The sequence below is a fragment of the Gopherus evgoodei genome, chromosome 3 (genome assembly GCF_007399415.2).
Source record: "Gopherus evgoodei ecotype Sinaloan lineage chromosome 3, rGopEvg1_v1.p, whole genome shotgun sequence".
Lineage (NCBI taxonomy): Eukaryota > Metazoa > Chordata > Testudines > Testudinidae > Gopherus > Gopherus evgoodei.
Genome location: NC_044324.1, coordinates 59,955,822 through 59,979,069, shown reverse-complemented (window position 1 = coordinate 59,979,069; position 23,248 = coordinate 59,955,822). Strand labels below are relative to the sequence as shown.

The 23,248-nt window shown below is 41.8% G+C and overlaps 1 protein-coding gene across 1 annotated transcript in view; it reads left to right on the top strand.

The window, feature by feature from the left end:
• EYS (eyes shut homolog) overlaps window positions 1–23,248 on the top strand; it is a 1,559,204-nt gene that overhangs the window by 1,486,678 nt on the left and 49,278 nt on the right. The window contains 3 exon segments of the mRNA XM_030558318.1: window positions 356–522; window positions 789–933; window positions 22,281–22,455. Coding sequence (XP_030414178.1) covers window positions 356–522; window positions 789–933; window positions 22,281–22,455 — 487 coding nt within the window.

Genomic DNA, 23,248 nt, shown 5'->3' with positions numbered 1-23,248 from the left:
AGTTAAATCTCTCTGGATACATCTTCCTCTCATGATATATTTTCAATTAATTTGGGAGAAAAATGTTTTTTGTGCATTTGTCTGTATTTAACAGATATGTTCATTTATTATAATGATTGTCATGAGATATGGGTAACTTAAACCTCATTATTCATGAGCATCATAGCCAAGCTCATCTGCCATTTTTGAGTTTCCTATGCAAGATGTTAGTTGTGAAGGATTTCTGGTGTTGCAGCACACTGATTACAACCCTGCTCACAGCCACAGGGTAACTGAAATCACAGGGATTCCAAATTCCCCCTTCGGGAGCCAGAAAATCCTTGCATAAATAGCCATCCTGTTCTTGTCTTTGCAGGTCTCAGTGGAGATGATTTCCTGGTGCTAGGCCTGCGTAATGGCAGTGTGGTATACAGCTATAATCTGGGCTCTGGCACGGCCACTCTCATTAGTCAGCCACTCGATCTGACACTCAATATTCATGTGATCCATCTTGGCAGATCTCTCCGAGCAGGCTGGCTGAAGGTAAGGGATTGTACCTTTTTTTGAGAGACAGCTATCAAACTGAAAGTGATTTTCCCTAAAGGACAGTATGATCTTTACCATGCCTATAAATGTGCCATCAAAAGAAACTGTTAAATAGCTACAGGAAATGAAAAGTTTTAAAAATTATTTTATTCATATGTTTCTTTATTAAGTTAATTGGGAAGCAATGGGGAATCTCTTGCTGAAATATGCCCATTAGGAATCATTTCCTTTGTTGTAAGCAGTGTAATTGTTTTCATTGAAAGGTGGATGATCATAAGAATAAATCCGTCACATCCCCAGGAAGGTTGGTTGGGCTCAATGTCTTCAGTCAATTTTATGTAGGTGGCTACATTGAAAACACTCCTGAACTCTTACCAAATGGATCCAAATTTGAGAATGGCTTTCAAGGTAAGGACCATTTTAAAGAAAACCTCCTAATACTATTTGCATCATAATATTTTAATGCCTATAAAACAATTGTATGTAAAAATAGCTTGTCTTTTTTTGAAAAAAAAAAAGTTTCTTCATTTTAATAGCTTAGGCTAGGGTTTATATATATATATATTTCATTTTGATTAATAAGAAGCAGGATGCTTGTAAAATGTTCCCACTGTTGCTAATATACATTATTATGTTTGTCATGATTAGCTGTTACATTTGTTTTAGTGAATGGGAACACATATAGAAAGGCTATCTCCATGGTTTTAAGACACAGGAGAGTTAAATTCTATTTCCAGATATCAGTGATTTGGGAAAATCATCTAACTTCTTTGTTAGTTTCTCCCCTTCTAAAAATGGAGAGCATAATTCTTCCCTGCCTCTTAGGGGGTTTAGCGAGAAAAGGTGGGTGAAGTAGTATCTTTTATTGGACTTCTATGTGTGAAACAAGCTTTCGAGCTTAAATCGAGCTCTTCTCTAGGGGAGGATGTAGTTTGTTTAATGTTTGTAAAGTGTTCTGAGATCCTTAGATGAAAAACGCTATAGAAGCAGAAAGCATTATGTGTCATTTATTTGTTTTGATTTTGATTAGTGTAAGCAAAGTTCCAAAAAAAATGAGAAGGTTCAATTGCCAGGTAGATACGAATCCCAGATGCTTCCCTAAAGCTATTCTAACCCACTCTTATTTAAAAAAAAGTACTGGCAAGTCTCAAAAGAAGAGGTTTTATGATGAGATTTTCAGTACATGCTGTTTCAGGTCAGGCTGGAAACAACATGAAAACAGCCTTTCCTAGAGTCCATGCCATTCCTTCTTCCTCACATTGTCATCTGCCCTCGTACTTCAGCTGTAATCAGGAAGGGACTACCTTTTATTATGAGAGGTAGTTTAAACTCTTCTCCTATCCAGATTTTAGCTTCTCTGGCTGCTCCCACTAGTAGGAGTGGTGCCAACTGGGTAATGGGTTTGGCAATGTGGACAGCTGCCTGCTGGAAACTATAATCAGTTTGCCAAATCTATGGTATTTTTTCCTATAGAGCAGGAATCTTTTGAAGTTCATCAGTTATTAATTGTGCTTTGCAAATGTATTTATTTATTTATATGTATTTCTTACTATGTATTTTTAAAAAAAGGTTCTGACCCATATCCTGAGTGCTAATGTACTACATTTACACATATGGTTTCAAAATATAAATTCATAATATAAATGATCAAATAGACTGCTCATAGTTATTGCTAAAACTTAAATATTAGCTCCCCCACCTGTTTTCCTATATAACCAATTTACTGTTTTCTTCCAGTTTGGGCCACTTTACAGTATTTTCTACTCTATTTTCCCAAGCCCAGCTACGCAAACAAACACTCTTTAAACAGAGGTCGAACCTTACATTTTGCTGTTCCTTTTCTCTATACTGTGTCCTTTTCTTTTCCTGGATTTTCTGGTCCTCTCAGTTTTCTGTGCTTTCTTTTCCTTTGATGGTTATCTTTGCCTCATTGTGCCAAATGTTGCTGTTATAATAGTTCCAGTCCAGAGTGATTCTGTTGGAATCAACAGATTTACTCTGGATTTACACTCATGGTATAAATGAGTGCAAAATTTGGCATTGCCAAATTTGTGTCAGACCTACACATTTTCTCTCTCCCTCCCTTGCCTTCTCCAACACCATCAATTCACCTATTTTCTGCAGTTCGTTCCATGATGCCACTCACATCAGATCACCCCATTTCTACCCTCCAGTTCACATCCCAATCACCCACTCACACAAACCCATCCCAAGTCAGGCTCAGAAACACTCCTCCTCCTAAGAGTTCCCAGAATCCCTTCCTGTCTTCTCAGAACCTCACTGTCCTATTGCCCTGCCACTAACCTGTTCTTCCAGTTTAGAAATTACCCTAAATTCAAGATCATATGTACATTCCAGGGTCAGAAATCCAACTATCCCTCAGGCTCAGAAACAATATCCTTCCCCTCCCCCATATGCTTCTCTGTTGCTGGGATTGAAATAGTAGTAGCAAAGATAGCAGGGAAACTTGGAATGAGATACATCAGTGCTTTGATGTCCCTCCTGTTCCCAGTGGTGCAAGGAAGCAGGTATGGTCAGGTACACTATACCATTAAGATATTTATTGCTGGTACATCATACCAGAAAGACACATTTTCAGAACTGCTGGGATCTCCTGGGAACCACAGCGGGGAAAGGAGCAGAACATGAGGCCACCAGGCAGCCCCCAGCCTGGTCCTCCAGTTGGTCTGTACAGATCCCAGACAAGAAAGAGGTCATGCAATTGCACTGAAGGGCTGGGGGTGGGGATGGGGGCAATACAGCTGTGCCAGAAGGAGACTTCAAGTTCTGCTGTTTTTGCTGCTGCGGTACCCAGGAGAGCCCTGAGGTTCAGAAATCAGTGTCTGGCACAGCGGGAAGACCGAAACCCTCCTCCTGATGCTCCAGGGCTGGGGCTGGGGGTCCTCCAGCTGCGCCACCCACTTGGCATGCTGGGTCTGGGGACATGTGGGGAGGCCAGCAGCCGCGGGAGTAGGGGGGATGCTCTGGGCTCCAGCTGGCGAAAGGGGAAGAAGAGGAGGAGTGGGGCCTTGGGCAGAGGGGGATGGGATGGGGGCTAGTCTCCCCCAATGGTGAATTCGTCCGCCACCCATGATTCCAAGATTGCCTTCGAGTTCTCCCATAGCCTCCTTTCCCCACAGAGCAAGGAGTTCCACCCTCTCCCCTCTAGACCAAGCCAGGAGCTGCCATGCTCAGCTGGGCAATAGCTATGTGAGCTCTTCACACTGGAGAATTTCAAAAATTTCCTAGGGCTTTGAAAGGGGAGGGGTGCATGCCTGTGTAGCTGGATGCAGGACAGTGAAGTTCAAAACATTGAGCAGGGTGGTCACAGTGGGCATTGTGGGCTACCTTCTAGAGGCCAATTATGGCAACATAAAGAACACAATGTCTACACTGACGTTTTGTCGATCTAACTTTGACACGAAAAGCTCCACACCTCTCATCGAGGTGGTTTTATTTGTTGGCAAAGCAGGAGACTTTTGTCAGTGGAAGGAGCATTGTAGAGTGTACACCTTCACTGTTTTGTCAACAAAAGCTGCCTTTTGCTGACAAAACTGTGTAGTGTAGACAAGGATGAAGTTCTTTCAGTTTAAAAGAAAAGAAAAGAAAAGAAAAGAAAAGCTTTCTTTTGCATTTCTCATTGCTACTGGGTGATAGCCTAACTCCCAAGTCATACCCATCTCCCCCAGCTTCAAGCTGTCCCTGGACTGGTGGAAAGATCCATCATCCAATGTCTGAGCAGGCATTCCATTCATGCTCCCTGTGTATTTACTTTCACTCTTCTAGCTTTCTTGGTTGTTTTTTTTACCTGTTTCTCACACTTTTCTGTTCTGCCCACTGCTGAGGTTGTATTTCTTTTTCATGGGGAAGAACACTGGCTCAGTAATCAAGGAACCTTGTATTATAGTTCCAGATCTGCCAAATGACTTCATGTGTTGCCTTGGACAAGTTGCTTAACCTCTGTGACTCAGTTTCTCCATCTGTAAAAAGGAGATCATGATACTGATTTAAGTCTTTTAAGTTAATAAATTAAAAGTGCTATAAAAGTGCTAAACATTACTTATATTTCATATTTTGACTATATAGTGTAAATATCTGTGTGGGACGGGATTGTAACATGGAAGCATATGGCTCCTTCAGACCCTAATAGGTGCCATTTGCACCAATGTCAATTTAATTCAGAATGGAGTGAGATGTATCCAGTCAAAAGAATCCAGTCTTCTGAGGAACACGCTTATTGTAGGACCTGCTATGAAGTTATCTTTTGATGATCCTGGCAGCAACCACTTAAAGAAACAACTGGAAACAGCAAAACATGTCACTTGTGCAGCACCTTTATCTTCCCAGCAAAGCAAAAATCATTTGAGAGAGGAGGTTACAAGTGCTGAGGTGTTGTTTTGACATGCAATATTGGAAAACAGGATTCCTATCCAATTTGTTGACCATTTCACAACATTTATCAAGATGATGTACCCAATTCAGAAATTGCAAAACAGCTGTGCCGTGAAAGGATTAAAAATCATATTTCTTGTCAATGCTTGTGTTTAAAGCATAGACTCTCTGAAGTGAATTATGCCAGATTGAGACCTTTCACTGTTTTGATGTTTGAAAGTAATGAGACTATCAAGGACAAGAGATCTAAATCAAGATTAGATATTTGATGAGGCTACAAGAATTCTGAAAAATAATTTTCTTTCAGTGACTGTTTGTTACACTGCAAATACCCGAACCCTTTTTCATTTCCTGAATACAGCTCTTATTGACTTCAGCATTCTCTGGACAAATGCAACTGAATTTTCTCTGACTCAGGAAGGGGTTGGGCAACGTGATTCTTTGTTAACTAAAGTAAAAGAAATGTCAACCTCTACACCTCTGCATGTGTGTCATGTGTGCTGCACTCAGCAGCATAGGCTGCTGTCAAAGCCATTCCCAAACCTATGGAAGACATGCTGACAGACATCCTCTGCTACTTCATTGTAAAGCAAAAAGAACATTATCATCAGTCCCAAGAATGATGCACATGATCTGTCCTTGATGTAACAAGGTAAAACTAGGTAACTCAGTCTTCAATATGTTGTTATGGTGCAGTAGTCAGTGGGAATTGCTTCTGGCTTATTTCAGCAACTGCTTTGAAATTGAAAAGCAGGGAAAAGTACAATGTGTTGTTTATTTAAGGGAAAGGATTATGAAACTGCTTTTACTCTTCTTGGACAAATGCAATATTTGGTGATTTATTTCAATTAGAAGTTCCCAGCATGGTCGATCTGTGGGAGGAGAGCATGGTTGTGTTTGTTTGATTTTTTTTCCCTGAGGATTCTCCTGAATAGATTTGTGAAGACAGAGTCAGTGAACAACATTGCAGACATCATCAGCCTGAGTTTCAGAAAAGCACCATAGGAAAGATAGTAAGTTGTCTATTGGTTTCAAGGCCAAACACTTCATTTCAGCTAATCTCACATGGACTCTTCTGGACTAAAATGATTTTATCGGGGAGTAGGGCAATTCTATTCTGCAGCAGTAGATAAACCACTAAAGAAACTGTTGCTGAAGGACAAATTGTTGCAAGTTATGGGGTTGCTTCATCCTTTAAACAAAGGGAGCCATTATGAACATACTGTTCTGTGACTGCTTGAACAGTTACCCACTTTGGGTCCCTCAGATGAGGAAAAGCAAAAGATTTGTGATGAATGGATCAGATATCAGGTAGATTTCAATTTACCCTGAGGCTAAACCAAGATAAAGCAAATCTGATGTTTAGTGAGGCCATCTCTTTGCTTTGACAAGAGATGGCTCACAAGTGAAGAGATACTCACTGCTTCTTAAATTTATCACTACACTTCTGAGTCTACCATGTGATCAAGTCAGCGCTGACAATGTGATTTCAGGTATGCATAAAAATAAATCTCAAACTTAAATCTTCCTTGTTGCAAATTAAGCCCATTACTACTTGTCCTACCTTCAGTGGAGAACAATTGCTCATAGTCCAATTTCTAACAGCCCTTAACGTATTTGAAGACTATCAGGTGTTCCACCCCAAATCTTCTTTTCGCAGGACTAAACATGGCCAGTTTTTTAACATTTACTCAAAGGTCAAGTTTTCTAAACCTTTTATCTTTTTTGTTGCTCTCTTCTGGAGTCTCTCCAAATTTGTCCACATCTTTCCTGCAGTGTGGTGCTCAAAACTGGATATAGTCCTCCTTCTGAGGCTGCACCACTGCCAGATGGAGCCAGGCAATTACCTTCCATGTTTTGCATATAACACTCCTCTTAATACAGCCCAGAATATTAGCCTTTTTTGCAACTGCATTATATTTTTGACTCAGATTCAATTTATGATCTACTAGAACCCCTCCGATCTTTTTCAGCAGTTCTACTGCCTAGCCAGTTACTCACCATTTTATAGTTGTGTATTTGATTTTTCCTTCCTAAGTGATGCTGTTTGCACTTGTCTTAAATGCATTTCATCTTGTTGATTTCAGGCCAATTCTCCGATTTGTCAAGGTCGTTTTGAATTCTAACCCTGGTCTCTATCGTGTTTGCAATCCCTTCCAGCTTGGTGTCATCTACAAATTTCATAGTTTCCACTCCATTATCCAAGTATCAGAGGGGTAGCCGTGTTAGTCTGGATCTGTAAAAGCAGCAAAGAATCCTGTGGCACCTCATAGACTAACAGACGTTTTGGAGCATGAGCTTTTGTGGGTGAATACCCACTTCATCAGATGCATGTAGTGGAAATTTCCAGGGGCAGGTATATATATGCAGGCAAGCTAGAGATAATGAGGTTAGTTCAATCAGGGAGGATGAGGCCCTGTTCTAGCAATTGAGGTGTGAAAACCAAGGGAGGAGAAACTGGTTCTGTAGTTGGCAAGCCATTCACAATCTTTGTTTAATCCTGAGCTGATGGTGTCAAATTTGAAGATGAACTGAAGCTCAGCAGTTTCTCTTTGAAGTCTGGTCCTGAAGTTTTTTTGCTGCAGGATGGCCACCTTAAGGTCTGCTATAGTGTGGCCAGGGAGGTTGAAGTGTTCTCCTACAGGTTTTTTTATACTGCCATTCCTAATATCTTGGAAAGAAAGAAAGAAACCAACAGGACTCCACTGGCCATCACATACAGTCCCCAGCTAAAACCCCAACGCATCATCAGGGATCTACAACCCATCCTGGACAATGATCCCACACTTTCACAGGCCTTAGGTGGCAGGCCAGTCCTCGCCCAAAGGCAACCTGCCAATCTGAAACATATTCTCACCAGTAACTGCACACTGCACCATAGTAACTCTATCTCAGGAACCAATCCATGCAACAAACCTTGATGCCAACTCTGCCCACATGTCTACACCAGTGACACCATCACAGGACCTAACCAGATCAGCCATACCATCACCTGTTCATTCACCTGCACATCCACCAATGTAATATATGCCATCATATGCCAGCAATGCCCCTCTGCTATGTACATCGGCCAAACTGGACAGTCGCTACAGAAAAGGATAAACGGACACAAATCAGATATTAGGAATGCAATATACAAAACCTGTACGAGAACACTTCAACCTCCCTGGCCACACTATAGCAGACCTTAAGGTGGCCATCCTGCAGCAAAAAAGCTTCAGGACCAGACTTCAAAGAGAAACTGCTGAGCTTCAGTTCATCTGCAAATTTGACACCATCAGCTCAGGATTAAACAAAGATTGTGAATGGCTTGCCAACGACAAAACCAGTTTCTCTTCCCTTGGTTTTCACACCTCAACTGCTAGAACAGGGCCTCATCCTCCCTGATTGAACTAACCTCATTATTTCTAGCTTGCCTGCATATATATACCTGCCCCTGGAAATTTCCACTACATGCATCTGACGAAGTGGGTATTCACCCACAAAAGCTCATGCTCCAAAACGTCTGTTAGTCTATGAGGTGCCACAAGATTCTTTGCTCCATTATCCAAGTCATTAATGAAAATATTGAATAGTAACAAACCCAGAACTGATCCCTGCAGGACCACACTAGATACATCCTCACAGTCAGACAGCAAACCATTGATAACTACTCTTTGAGTACACTCAGCCAGTTGTGTACCCATTTTATAGTAATTTCATCTAGACTACATTTCCCTAGTTTGCTTATGAGAATGTCATGTGGGACGGTGTCAAAAGCCTTACTAAAATCATGATATATCACATCTACTGCTTCCTCCCTATCTATTAGGCCAGTAACCCTGTCAAAGAAGAAGTAAGTTTGGTTTGACATTATTTGTTCTTGACAAATCCATGGTGGCTGTTCCTTATAATCCTATTATCCTCTAGGTGCTTACAAATTCATTGTTTAATAACCTGTTCCAGTATCTTTCCAGATACTGAAGTTAAGCTGACTGGGCTATAAGTCCCTGAGTCCTCTTTGTTCCCCTTTTTAAAGAAAGGTACTATGTTTGCCCTCCCACATTACTCTGGGACTTCACCCATCCTCCAGGATTTCTCAAGGATTATTGCTAACAGTTCCAAGATTGTTTCAACTAGTTCCTTAAGTATCCTAGGATGAATTTCATCAGGCTCTGCCAGTTTGAATACATCTAACGCATCTATGCATTCTTTTAATTGTTCTCTCTCTATTTTGGCTTGTGTTGTTTCCATCTTGTTAATTTTAATTGTGTAGAGTGGTCCTTTTTAGTGAAGACTGAAGCAAAATAGACATTAAACACCTAAGCCTTCTTGATGTCGGCAGTTATTAGCTCTCCTTCTCCACTAAGTAGATGACCTATACTTTCCTTCATCTTTCTCTTGCTCCTCATGTATTTAAAGAGCCTCCTCTTATTCCCTTTTTGTAGCTCTTGCTAGTGCAGCACATTTTATGCCTTAGCCTTCCTGATTTTGTCCCTACATGCTTGTGCTATTCTTTTGTGTTCCTTCTTAGATCCTCTCACTCCTTCCTTTCCTTAGAATCATGAAATCTGTCATATCATGATCATTTTCACCCACATGTTATCTTCCACACACATGTGGGAGTTACTTACTTAAACTCTAAGACTAAGGTTATGGGCTCTGTGGGTGCAATGCCAGGGAGACAGCGAACAAGAATAAGATCCTTACTACAACGATTCTGCAACTCTCTGGCATAGTGTTGGATGTTTTCCTTTTTTGGCTTTGTTTATCAAAATAGTTTAATTATGTTCAGCAGGCATAAGGGTATGTGGCCTTCTGGAGCCTACATGCCATATATACCACAGGTATTTTAGTCTTGAAAGGACCCTTATATAACAAACCCTTTCATCATTCATCCCACCAAGGGAATTTAACCAACAATGTCAAAAAGGACGCAGTCTGTGGAAGTGAAAGGTGATCTAGAGTAAATAAAACAAACCAATACATAGAAGGGGTGCCAAGCTAAATTATGCTTACCCCTTCATAGATGCAATAAGGTGGAAGCCCTTCCTTTTCCCTTCTCCCAATGCCCTGAGGCAGATATAATTTGGGCCTAGAGGGAAGATAGTGCTGCCAGTAGAGTAACACTCACAGAGTATTCAAAGCTTGGATGTGGCCATTACCCTGACTTCCCTTTGTGCCAGATAGGCATCACATCTCCCCCAAGTGACCTCTTGCTCTGGCAGCGCTTCTTCTTCCTAGTATATGTCCACATCATGAAAGGCGTAATTTGGCCCTAAGCAATGGGGCAGTTAGATGTTTATAGTTACAGCAGAGGGTTTTGAGTTTTTTTGCCTGCTTGTGATGCCTTGAAGCGATCTGGAAATTCATGATTGATCTAACAAGGCAATGGTCTGTCCAACAGTCATCGATTCCATGCATAGCCCTTGTGATGTGAACATCCTTCTGATCTCGAGCTCTAACAATAACATAGTCAAGAAGGTGCCAATGCCTGGAGCGAAGGTGTCTCCAAGTCGTCTTATGCTTCTCATTTTGTCTAAAGAGGGTGTTCATGATGAACAGGCCATGTTCTATGCATTTGCTCAGGAAGAGGATGCCATGGGGTTAGCCTTTCCTACTCCTTGTTTTCCAATAGTGCCATTCCAGAAATCTGACTCTTACCCGACTCTAGCATTAAAATCTCTGAGGAGAATGACGTTGTCTTCCTGGGGAATGTTGGTCAAGACTCTGTCAAGATCTGTATATAATTCTTCCTTGATATCCTCGATAGAATCAAACATTGGGACATATGCACTCATGACAGCAGCAGACTGATTTTTGCTAAGTTCAAGATGAAGAATCATAAGACATTCATTGATTCCTAAAGGAAATTCTGTAAACTGACTGACAAACTTATTCCTAATTACAAAATTGACACTATGAATGCGCCTGTTCTCTGCAGATTTTCCTTTCCAGAAAAGGTGTAGCCTCCACCTTCTTCTCTCGGTTGACCTTCATCTGGGCACATTGTCTCACTCAGGGCAGCGACATCGATGTTATATCTCACAAGTTACCTGACAACGATAGCAGTTCTTCTTTCCAGCCGCACATTATCTTTGTTATCTATCAGGGTGCGAACATCCTCTGTAGCAAAGGTCACTGTCTTTTTATAGCTTCAGCTGCCGGCTGAGTGATGCCACTGGACACAGTAATCCAGCCAAGACTATATGAGACAGCCTAGGTTTAGGGCACCTTTTCTAGCCCTCTCCCCATGCTGAGTGAGCAGTAGAAAAGAAATTCAAAATCAAGTGCCTTGAAGATATAGTGACTCAAGAGAAACTTCAGGAGTGTCTCCAAGAGAAGTGTGCCACTATGCCTACAGCCGATGATGATAATGAAAATTTCTGGAAGGGATTAAAGACTGCCATTCTCTCAGCTTGTGCTGAGTCCATTGGCTATGTCACCTGCCATCACAAAGATTGGTATGATGAGAATGATGCTGAGATTCAGAGCCTGCTCAGTGAAATGAAAAGCTCATTGCATATGGCAAAGTGACATATCATACCAGCAGAAAAAAGGGTCATACAAGCAACTAAAGGCTGAAGCCCAGGAAAATCTTTGACATAAAAAATAAGTAGTGGTGAGAAAAGGTCAAGTTCTACACTGAGAAGATTGAGTTCTACACTGATTAACATGACAGGAGTTTTTTTCAGGCAATAAGGACCATCTTTGGTCCATGTTCCCATGGACCCACACCACTCTGAGCCCAAGACAGGTCAATGTATTTTAAGGGCAGTAAAGCCATCAAAGCCAGATAGAAGTCTCATTTTGAGTTACTCCTAAACCGTGAGTCATGTCTCTGATGCCACTATCGAATCTATACCTTGATGACATGAACGAGAATCTGTTGCTTACTCCTCCACACACACTCTCTAAGAAGTAACGCAAGCCATTGGCAAAACTAACAACAATAAGGCAGTAGGACCAGATGGCATACCAGTTGAAGTATACAAGTTTGAAGGTGAAGAATGGTAAGAAAGCGCCGCAAACTTTTTCTTCATAGATTCCAGAAGACTTGAGAAATGTCAACATTGTTACAATCTTTAAGAAAGGTGATAAGTCAGAGTGTGGAAACTATTGAGACATTGCCTTGCTATCTACAGCAGGGAAAATTCTTGCCTGTATCCTCATAAACCGATTACTTCCCCTTGCTGAGGAAATATTGCCAGAATCTCAGTGCGGTTTTAGACCATCCCATAGAATCATAGAATATTAGGGTTGGAAGAGACCTCAGGAGGTCATCTAATCCAACCCCCTGCTCAAAGCAGGACCAACACCAACTAAATCATTCCAGCCAGGGCTTTCTCAAGCTGGGCCTTAAAAACCTCTAAGGATGGAGATTCCACCTCCTCTCTAGGTAACCCATTCCAGTGCTTCACCACCCTCCTAGTGAAATAGTGTTTCCCAACATCCAACCTAAACCTCCCCCACTGCAATTCGAGACCATTGTTTCGTGTTCTGTCATCTGCCACCACTGAGAACAGCCTAGCTCCATCCTCTTTGGAACCCCTCTTCAAATAGTTGAAGGCTGCTATCAAATCCCCCCATCACTCTTCTGCAGACTGAACAAGCCCAGTTCCCTCAGCCTCTTCTTGTAAGTCATGTGTCCGAGCCCCCAATCATTTTCGTTGCCCTCCACTGGACTCTCTCCAATTTGTCCACATCCCTTCTGTAGTAGGGGTACGAAAACTGGATGCAATACTCCAGGTGTGGCCTCACCAGTGCTGAATATAGGGGAATAATCACTTCCCTCGATCTGCTGGCAGTGCTCCCAATAATACAGCCCAATATGCTGTTGGCCTTCTTGGCAACGAGGGCATGCTGCTGACTCATATCTAGCTTCTTGTCCACTGTAATCCCCAGGTCCTTTTCTGCAGAACTGCTGCTTAGCCCGTCAGTCCCCAGCCTGTAGCAGTGCATGGGATTTTTCCTTCCTCAGTGCAGGACTCTGCACTTGTCCTTGTTGAACCTCATCAGATTTCTTTTGGCCCAATCCTCCAATTTGCCTAGGCCACTCTGGACCTATCCCCACCCTCTAGCATATCTACCTCTCCCTCCAGCCTAATGTCATCTGTGAACTTGCTGAGGGTGCAATTAATCCCATCATCCAGATCATTAATAAAGATGTTGAACAAAACCGGCCCCAGGACCAACCCCTGGGACACTCCGCTTGATACCAGCTGCCAGCTAGACATCGAGCCATTGATCACTACCCATTGAGCCTGACAATCCAGCCAGCTTTCTATCCACCTTATAGTCCATTCATCCAATCCATACATCTTTAACTTGCTGACAAGAATACTGTGGGAGACCATATCAAAAACTTTGCTAAAGTCAAGATATATCATCTCCACCACTTTCCCCATATCCACAGAGCCAGTTATCTCATCATAGAATGCAATCGGGTTAGTCAGGCATGACTTTCCCTTGGTGAATTCCATGTTGACTGTTCCTGATTCTGTGGGACAACTGATATGATCTTCATTGCCTGCTAAATCCATAAGAAGTCTTGGGAGCAAAATCAGGACCAGTACAAGACCTTCTTTGATTTGACAAAGGCCTTTGACTCTGTCAGTCGCAAAGCCCTGTGGAAGGTGTTGGCCAGATTTGGCTGCCCTCTAAAATTTATTAAGGTCCTAAGGTTTTTCCATGATCAGATGACTACCACAGTTCTCTGTAATGGGCTTGAGATGGAACCTTTTGTCATCAAAACTAGGGTTAAGCAAAGATGCATTATTGCCCCGACCTTGTTCTCCATCTATTTAACAGTCATTTTGGTCCTTGTTAAAAATCATCTCCCCAATGGAGTTGACATTCAATACAGAATGGATGGGCAGCTTTTTAATCTTCGATGTCTCCCCTCGAAGTCTAAAGTCTTCAGGGCATCTATTACTGATCTTCAGTATGCTGATGACTGTCATCTTCATGCACACTGAGAATGACCTTCAGTCCATACTGAATTTTCTTGCACAAGCTTACCGAAGCCTAAGACTCATCTTTTCAATATTGAGAAGACTAAATTGCTCTATCAACCTGCTTCAGGCCTTGCACATGACCCATCACAATTCACCATCAAGGGTCAGATTTTGGAGACAGTTGAGCACGTTTGCTACCTCGGTACCCAACTTTCTCAAAACACAAAAATAGACAGTGAGACCAGTACAGGATTCAGTGCGCAAGTGCTTCCTTTGGGAAATTGCTCTGATACATTTTCATGGACCATGACCTACGACAAGACACCAAGATCTAGGTCTATAAGACAGTTGTTGTCCCTGGACTCCTCTATGAATGTGAAACCTGGGTGATCTATTGATAGCACCTCAAGAATCTGGAAAGCCAATGATGGCTCCAGAAGATCCTTTGTGTCAAGTGGGAAGATTGCTGCACTAACGCCAGCATCCTTGCTGAAACCAATTTTACCAAAATTGCACCAACTTCGCTGGGCTGGACGTTGCGTGCAAATGTCAGACTCTTGCCTCCCAAAACAAGTCCTCTACTCTCAGTTCACCCATGGTCAGAGATCCTGTAGTGATCAGAGGAATGCTACAAAGACACACTGAAAGCCTATCTTAAAAAAATTGATGGGAACATCACAAGCTGGGAGGAGCAAGCCACCAACCAACCTCAGTGGCGCCATATCCTCCATCAGGCAGGGTCTCTCTTTGAGAAGAAGCACCTTGCCCTCAAAGCTGAAAAGAAAGAGAGAAGGAAGGGAAAAAAAAGAACTTTGTCCCAGCAGGCAGTTGGCCTGCCATGAAATGTCTGTACTTACTGTGGGCAGATTTACCATTCCAGGATCGGACTCCTGAGTCATCGCAGGACCAATATGTGAATCCATGGTAGAGATCCTCACCTAATCAAGGGATCACCAATCAATCAATCAATCAATCAATCAATCAATCACAGCAGAGTGACTGAAGCTTACACTTCAAATAGGTTGGTGAACACTGTAAGCTCTTCAGGGCAGGGGATTATATTTTTCTCTATGTTTGTATAGCACTAAACATTCCAATGGTGTTCAGTAATAATAACAAAGTGGCACTTGAGTGAGTTTTTTTACCAGTGGGTGTTCCCAGTGAGACATTTGCTTCCTGTGTACTGGTGGTGCCTGGGCAGTCTGGATGTTTGGATTGCTGAGATGAACAGGCCGGTGTAGAGGCCATCCAACTGGTCTTGCTAGAACACATATTACATTACCAACAAAGAACTAAGCAGCACTGCACAGCACAAAACACTGTGGGACATGTGGTCCTATCTTCATGCAGGCCATAGGTGCATATCTCAATGCAGGCTACATTTCCCAGCTTTGCTGATTGCAGTTTTGAGTACCCTTGCCTGAAAATATATGTAGTTTTCAGTCAGTTTAGTTCCAATTAGGATAAAGGCTGTTTGAACTCATCCGTTGCTGAAATAAAAGTGACAAGTTTTCTGACAGAACATTTGTATAATAAGTGTATGGGGAGAAGATAAAAAAAAATCTACTTTAATTCTAATATCACAAAATCATGTTCTGAAGACTTTTTCTTTGCTATTTGCTCATTAAAAGCAACCAACTCCAGAAGTAATAAAGGGAAAGGACTAAAGAGACAGATAAAAGAGGCCAAAAAATGAGATAGACTAAAAAGAAAATGACACAGAAAACAAACAAAAGCTGCATCTTTTTTTAAAAAGACAGAAAGTGACAAACCAAATTAAGAGATGAACTAAGGATTAAGGGGGCAGGCTGCACAATTAAGGCCCAGACCCACATTTGAGATGTTTTGCAGCCATGCTAATCTGAAAAGAGTTGGGGAGTACCCTTTCGAGATATAACATATCTCCTTTGGAGCACAGTCATTGCGATTTTCCTGATCCCTTGTGTGAGGCAAAAGGGAGCAGGAAAGCTCCTTGTGCTCTTTGAGATTTTTACCCTGTGCAAAGGCGGGACTTACATGTTAAACTCAAAGGTCAGAAGTAGGGGGTGAAAATTCAGAGACTAAGAAGACACTGGAGAAAAAATAAAATAAGTGAATAGAAAAGGGAATATGTGGCCAGTAGGCTATACACTACCTTTTCTGTGTGAAAAAAATGGGCCCGCTTCTGATGTCAGATTATTTCAATTGATTTACTTCAGCATCTGACCTCTGGGATCAAATTGAGCTGAGCTTACAAATGGAAGTGGATTATGTGCTTTCATTTTCATCCCTATAGTGTCCTGTCCAAACTTGTCAGCTAACCTCCCACAATTTGGCTCAGTTCTCTTTTCAAAAGAGGCCCAAAACTGGGAGAGCAAGGGGAATGCATGTCAGAACTGAGTGGCATTTATTAGCAAAGCTCCCTCAGGGAGTTTGCATGACACCTGGGCTCAAATTGTTACTGTTAGTCTCTCATCAGCACTCACAGATTTAAAAAAAATGGGAAGATGTAAACGAGAACTCGATTGAACTCATGAGGCCAAGCAAGAGACTCCCTGGCACACTTCATAACTGCTTTATTTACATTTGTTCGGGAAGCTGTTTCTAAACTGGATGCAGGTAACTACACAGTTAAACCATCCGTCACTACCAGTGCCACCTTATTTTCCAGGATGACCTTATCAAATCTTCAGAACTCACTGTGTTTTCCTTCAGTGTTTGCTGTTTACACACATCTCCGGGAGAGGTTTAATTGGTATTCTAGCAGGATCTGAGGGAACAGAACATGCTTTATCTGTTGCTGACAAACAGCAGAAACATTAGTTAGGCTTGACAGAATGTGTGTTGAACAAAAAGTAACAGGATTAGAAGTAGTGCAAATAGTCATCAAACTAGGTTATGGTTATATTACTTAACGTACATTCTAAAATTATGTTAGACGGAAGTATAAACAAAACTGAAAAAAAATCTTGCCTAAGAAAACAGGGGAAAGGCACTTTTTTCAAAAATACATATTTTTAAACAAATCATTTTAAACAAATCATTGTCCATCTTTCCACAAAAAGCTAAGAAAGGATTATACTCAATGATATTCAATACCAATACTTTCTACTAGACACATTTTTTGTTATAATCTCTAAAGAGGTAGCAATATCCCAAAATTAAAGGAAAAGGTTTTATTCTGGGGTGTAAAGTTAGGTACCTAAAGATGTCTTATTTTCAGAAATGCTAAACATCTGCGATTCCAGTGATTTCAACGGGAGTTGAGAATGCGCAGCGTGTTTTCAAATCAGATCATTTATTTATATGTCCAGCTGTAGGCACCCAAGTTTGAACATTCTGGCCACAGTTCTTTGATTAGTCATCAGAATGGCAATCTTTTCTGGAGGTGCTGTGTGTGTGTATGCAGTCTGGCTGTTTGGATCACTGGGACTTGCGTGGGTAGGTGGGTAATCCAGCTGGATCACCTCAGCAGCAATCACCCAGCCTCAGTCAGTTTCCTCACCTTATCCTCAGGGCCCAGCTGTGAATTTCTAGTCCCATTGGAATGATAGTGGCAAAAGCAAGATCAGAGTAGCTGATGATTGTCACCAAAACTCCACTGTTGCACCAGTCTTTTCCAGTACCATCCCCAAGAATCCAATCAAGTGGCATATCAAATAGTAGCTGATAATACTATGCACTGGTGTGTGAGCTCTAAGAGGAGTTTGGAGATGTCTATCTGGAGACAGGACTATCAGGTCCTAACAGCTCAATCCATGGTGAAAGGAATGTTAAGAAATAAACTGAGTCATCAGGGCTTCTCTGTAGGTTAATTTAAAGCATATTGCCTAGCAGAAGACGATAAACTGACAATTAAACCTAAACCCAAGTCCTAAAGAGAGGTGATGAAGGGTGTGTTCATCAGATCATCACATGAAGCTGTGTACAGTGTTTTTGTAGCTGTGTCAGTTCTGGGTATTAGAGAAACAAGATGGGTGAGGTAATCCCTTTCATTGGACCAACTTCTGCTGGTGAGAGAGACACGCCTTCGAGTCACACAGAGCTCTTCTTCAAGCTGGGAAAGATACTCAGAGTGTGACAGCTAAATACAAGGTGGAACAGGTTTTTTAGCATGAATAGTTAACGCATATTTCGAGGAACCTGAGAGGTGGTTGAGTCTCAGAGCTTGGGCTTCAGCCAGAGCCTGAACGTCTACATGGCAATTAAACAGCCCCTTAACTGGAACCCCGCAAGGTCGAGTCACTTGGCATGGGCCAACTGCAGGTGTTTAACTGCAGTGTAGACATACTGTGAGCTTCACTCACCAGTCACCTTCAGAGAGTGAGCGAGATGCAGACCCCAGAGCTCATTTTGAGAGTGTGGAAAAAGGGGATGAGTGGAAGAGCACTGATGTCTACCTCAAAAAAAGAAAAGTGCCTTTTCCTTTAGGGGAAGGTGATCATGGCAGCCACTGTAGGTGCCAACATTCATTTTCTGTTGTTTTTTGCAACAGTTTTGCTTGATGCCTTCTCTCTCTCTCTCTCGTTTGAATTCTTTGTGGGGAAGTATGGGAAAGTGCTGGCATCAAAACATGTTTTGCCCTGGGCAGAAAAACACAGAGGGTGGTCCTGCTGACACTACTTTCTCCATAAGCTAGTACCAGCCCTGCCTACTGAAGGGGAGAAGGAAAATGCCAGATTAAACCTAAATTTTGCTGCATTTCCTCCATCTCTGATGCAGCAGTGTGCAGGGAAGATGGGTTAGTGCTCTCAGCTCCTGCCCACTGGTTTCCCTCTTCCTCAGACTAGTGGCCAGCAGAATAAGAAGACTATAGCATGTGGGAAAGGACAGAAGACTTAGGGTTCCCCTTAGTTGGAGGGGAAAGAGACATGAGATGGGGCCAATAGAGCAGGAAGAAGTCTGGATGTGGGTGGGAATTGGAGAAGAGAGCAGACTGGCGTAGTGTGTGAATGGAAGAGAGACAATGGTATAAGAAAGAGGAGGAGACAAAAGAGAGGTAGGAAAAAACACTGAAGATAAATATATGTAAGGGGAGAAAATATATGAGGAAAAAGCAAGTATTCTATGAACCAAAAGGTTTGCTGAATATCAGAGGGGTAGCCATGTTAGTCTGTATCCACAAAAATAATGAGGAGTCCGGTGACACCTTAAAGACTAACATTTATTTGGGCATAAGCTTGGGTTTTTACCCACCAAAGCTTATGCCCAAATAAATCTGTTAGTCTTTAAGGTGCTACTGGACTCCTCATTGTTTTTAAAAGGTTTGCTGTCATGCTAACTAAATATTTGGAATCTGAGATGGGGTGCTGGAACAATTTGTACAATGGGGGTGCTGAGAGCCAAACTGAACCAAACTGTAAACCCCTGTATATAATGGAATCCACTTCAAGCAAGGGGGTGCAGCAGAATCCCCAATACCACTAGTTCCAGCATTTATGACCTGAGAAATGACCACACTCCACACAGCTTTTGCAGTCTGGCACAAGGTTCTTAAGAATGTCTAAGGTGACACATGTTCCCTATTCTGCATGCTTATTTATATAGGCCCCCTCGTCGCCCAACTACTCAAGAATGTGAAGAACTAGGGATTAAAATCCTACACAACGTATTTAACATAACATAACGTAGGTCCTGCTATAATATGCTTATGTCACTCTTCTGTAGATATCTGGGAATATGGCAACTCTATAAGGGAGATAACTTCCTGCAGAACTTATAGTAGCCTGTCTTTAATCTACTAAATGCCAGCAATTGCCTGTGTCACTGAAGCATGAAAAGGTCCCTGTGCTCTACCAATTCTTAGTACATAAATAATCTGGCCCAAGGGAGAAATCCAAGACTACAAACAGTAAAAAGGATTTGAAAGTCAAATCTCCGAGTGATGAATGTGTACATACGTGCAGCCAGATCAGAATTATATCCATACATTTTAAGCATAGAGAAATTGCATTCAACTTTATTCCCAGCAAGGATATGAGGCCTGCATGGGTGCATACGATAAATGGAATGTTGATGATAAATACCCAGACTGAGACAGACAGTGGGAAATTTAGTATGTTCTCTGTAACTGTTGAAGGTGCATGAATACTGGCATTGGGTAAACCCCTTGACATCCATCATGTCTATCAGTTGCAAATTTGCTTCCTCTATGATGTCAACAAATCATGCAAAATTTAAGGTAGGGCCTAATCCCTGCAGTGTTGAACATCTGCCATTCCCATTTCAATGAGTGCTGTGGGTATTCAGTATCTCTTAAGCTTACCTGCTACAAATCAGGTTGAAAAAGGGGTATGTCCCTGCCCAAAGTAACACTGATTAACCAGAGCAGTTTAAAATTGGACCTGTAGTTTAAACCAGTAAATGTTTGTGAGTAGCTCAGGGGTAAAATTTTCAAAAATGCCACAGGCCCAGATTTCTAAACATACGTAAGAGTTACTCTGATCATCTCCACAAGGCCTAAATGGCTAATTCCCATTTTTGAAAATGACTTGGTCCCAGATCACAAATGTAGTTAGATGCCCAAGTCCCACTGAAATCAATGGTACTTAGGTGCCTAAATATCTTTGAGGATTTGGGCCTTAGATGCTTGGAGTTAGATCCACAAAGGTACTTAAGCACTTAACTGTCTCTTAGGTGCCTACATCCAACATCAAGTGGAAGGTCCTCTCATGGAACAGTAACTGGTTAAAACAAAGCGTAGAAATAAATGGTCAGTTTTCAGAATGAAGAGAAGTAAATAGTCATGTTCCTTGGGATCTATACTGGAACCTGTGCTGTTCAACAGATTCATAATTGATCTAAGGGTAAACAGTGAGGTGACAAAATTTGCAGACAAAACAAAATTACTCAAGATAGTTAAATTCAAAGCAGACAGAAGAATTAGGACGGGATCTGCCAAAACTGTATGACAGGGCAACAAAATGGCAGATGTAATTGAGTGTTGATAAATGCAAAGTAATGCACATTAGAAAAAATATTCCCAACTATACATACAAAATTATGAGGTCTAAATTAGCTGTTACCACTCAAAAAAGAGAGTTTGGGGTCATTGTGGATAGTTCTCTAAAACAGTTACTCAATGTTCAGTGACAGTCAAAAAAGCTAAGAGAATGTTAGTAACCATTAGGAAAAGGATAGAAAATAAGACAGAAAAGCTCATCATGCCACTATATAAGTCCACAGTAGGCCCTCACATTGAATACGGCATGCAGTTCTGGTCACCCTGTCTCAAAAAAGATATATTAGAATGGGAAAGGTAAAGAGAAGGGCAGCAAAAATTATTAGGGGTATGGAACCGCTTTGGTAGGAGGAGAGATTAAAAAGACTGGGATTTTTCCTATTAGAAAACAGATGACTAAGGGGTGATATGATAGAGGCCTTTAAAGTTGTGAATGGTGTGGAGACAGTGAATAGAGAAGTGTTCTTTATTCCCTCACATAACATAAGAACCAGTGGTTACCCAATGAAATTAATAGGCAGCAGGTTTAAAACAAATAAAAGGAAGTACTTCTTCCTACAGTGCACAGTCAGCCTTTGGAATTCACTGCCAGGGGATGTTGTGAAGGCCAAATTTATAAAGAACTAGATAGTTCATGGAGGATAAGTCCATCAGTGGCTATTAGCCACGTTGGTAAGGGATGCAACCCCATGCTCTGAATGCCACTAGGTTCTGGTTGCCAGAAGCTGGGAGTGGATGGCTTGGGATGGATCAGTAAATGATTGTCTGTTTTGTTCATTCCCTCTGAAGCACCTGGCACTGGCCACTGTTAGAAGACAGGATATTGGGCTAGATGGACCTTTGATCTGACCCAGTAGGGTCATTCTTGTGTTCTTATTAAAGTACCACTGACTTTCTCAAGATCACTTCTCTGCTGCCGCCCAGCCCTGTAGATTCTTACATTTCTGATGGTGGGCATGCACAAAGCTGTTCAAGTCCTGACACCACTCCATAGTTAACAAGCTTCTCAGGGACCTTCCTCATACTTAAACCCCAGAACGATTCTCAGATTAGGCATTCGCCCACCCATGAGGCCCAATCAGAGCCATGCTCAGAGCACACCTAACTCACACAAAAGCCAGCTGGCAAGGGCAGGAGTATGTCTCAGAATATCCAGTAGCCGGTACACTCACCTGAGACACACAAGACCCCATTTCAAATCTCTTGATTTGGAGCAGGAACTTGGACATGACTTTCCCACATCTCAGGTGAGTGCACCAGTCACTGGGCTATAAAGTCAGTCTCTCTGGTGTACTGACAGTTAAATTGTTACACATAGTGGAACAGCTTCAAAAGGGGAGATGGAGAGAAACCCAATCCAGAATACCCTATAGCTGGGGCCACCGAACCATAGTCCTACTTCTTTTGCTTTGACTTCCTGTTTGTATTTTGAGGCTTATTCCCTTTTCTTCTTTTCTTTTCTTTTCTTTTCTTTTCTTTTCTTCCAGGATGTATTTTTGACATAGAAGTTCGCACTGGAAAGGATCACCGATTTAAATCACCAGGGACGCCAGAAGGCCATCCCAACGCAGGTCGCAGTGTAGGACAATGTGAAGATTCCCCGTGCAGTTTAACAAAATGCAGAAATGGTGGAATGTGCATGGAAAGTGGATCTACTGTTTAGTGAGTATTATTTCAGTATACTAAAACATGGAAGTGCTGTATTTAAATGTTCATAGAGTGAACATCTTTATTTAATGCCTTGAAAATAAAAATGGAAAGCCATGTTACTTATGAAGAAAAAAATATATGTTGGAGGACTAGTTGGCTTAGGACCTTGTTAGGATAAACAGAGCATGTCAGCATTTTTAATACTAGAATACTAAAATAATAGTATTGATTTTGTTGCATGGGACTCTCAGAAGTGCTCAGCATTGTCTAACTTTGCTCTGGTTAATGTTAATGGGAGTTTTATCAATCACTTTAAATGAAACAGAGTTAGGCTAACCCTCGGTGATTTTGAAAATTCCAGCTACAGTTAGTTAATAGTTGACATAGCCAAACATGTAAAAACAAGTAAAGACGTGTTGCTATCCCAAGGAGGAGGCACTCTAAGCCTAATATGCATGTTACAGCCCTGGCTGAGTTCCCCTTCCAGAAGGTCAACAGGCTGTTATAACTAGACCCAACCATTGCACCCTCCACCATGATTTCACACTACCTGGATCCAAGCAGAGTCCAAAAGTTCTTGGCCTCTAGGGCACACTCCCAGGATACAGACTCCCTGTCTGACACCCCTGCCTGGGATATGAGATCCCCCACAGTCCACCTGCCCTCAACCCTGAGACCAGTGTACATTCTTCCAGAGTCCACCTTTGTGGGCACTCTGGATTATAGTTTAACTCTTTGGGGACTCATGGCAGTTAAAGTAAGGAACATAAGTTTCACAAAGAACATCTTAAACACACATTTTACT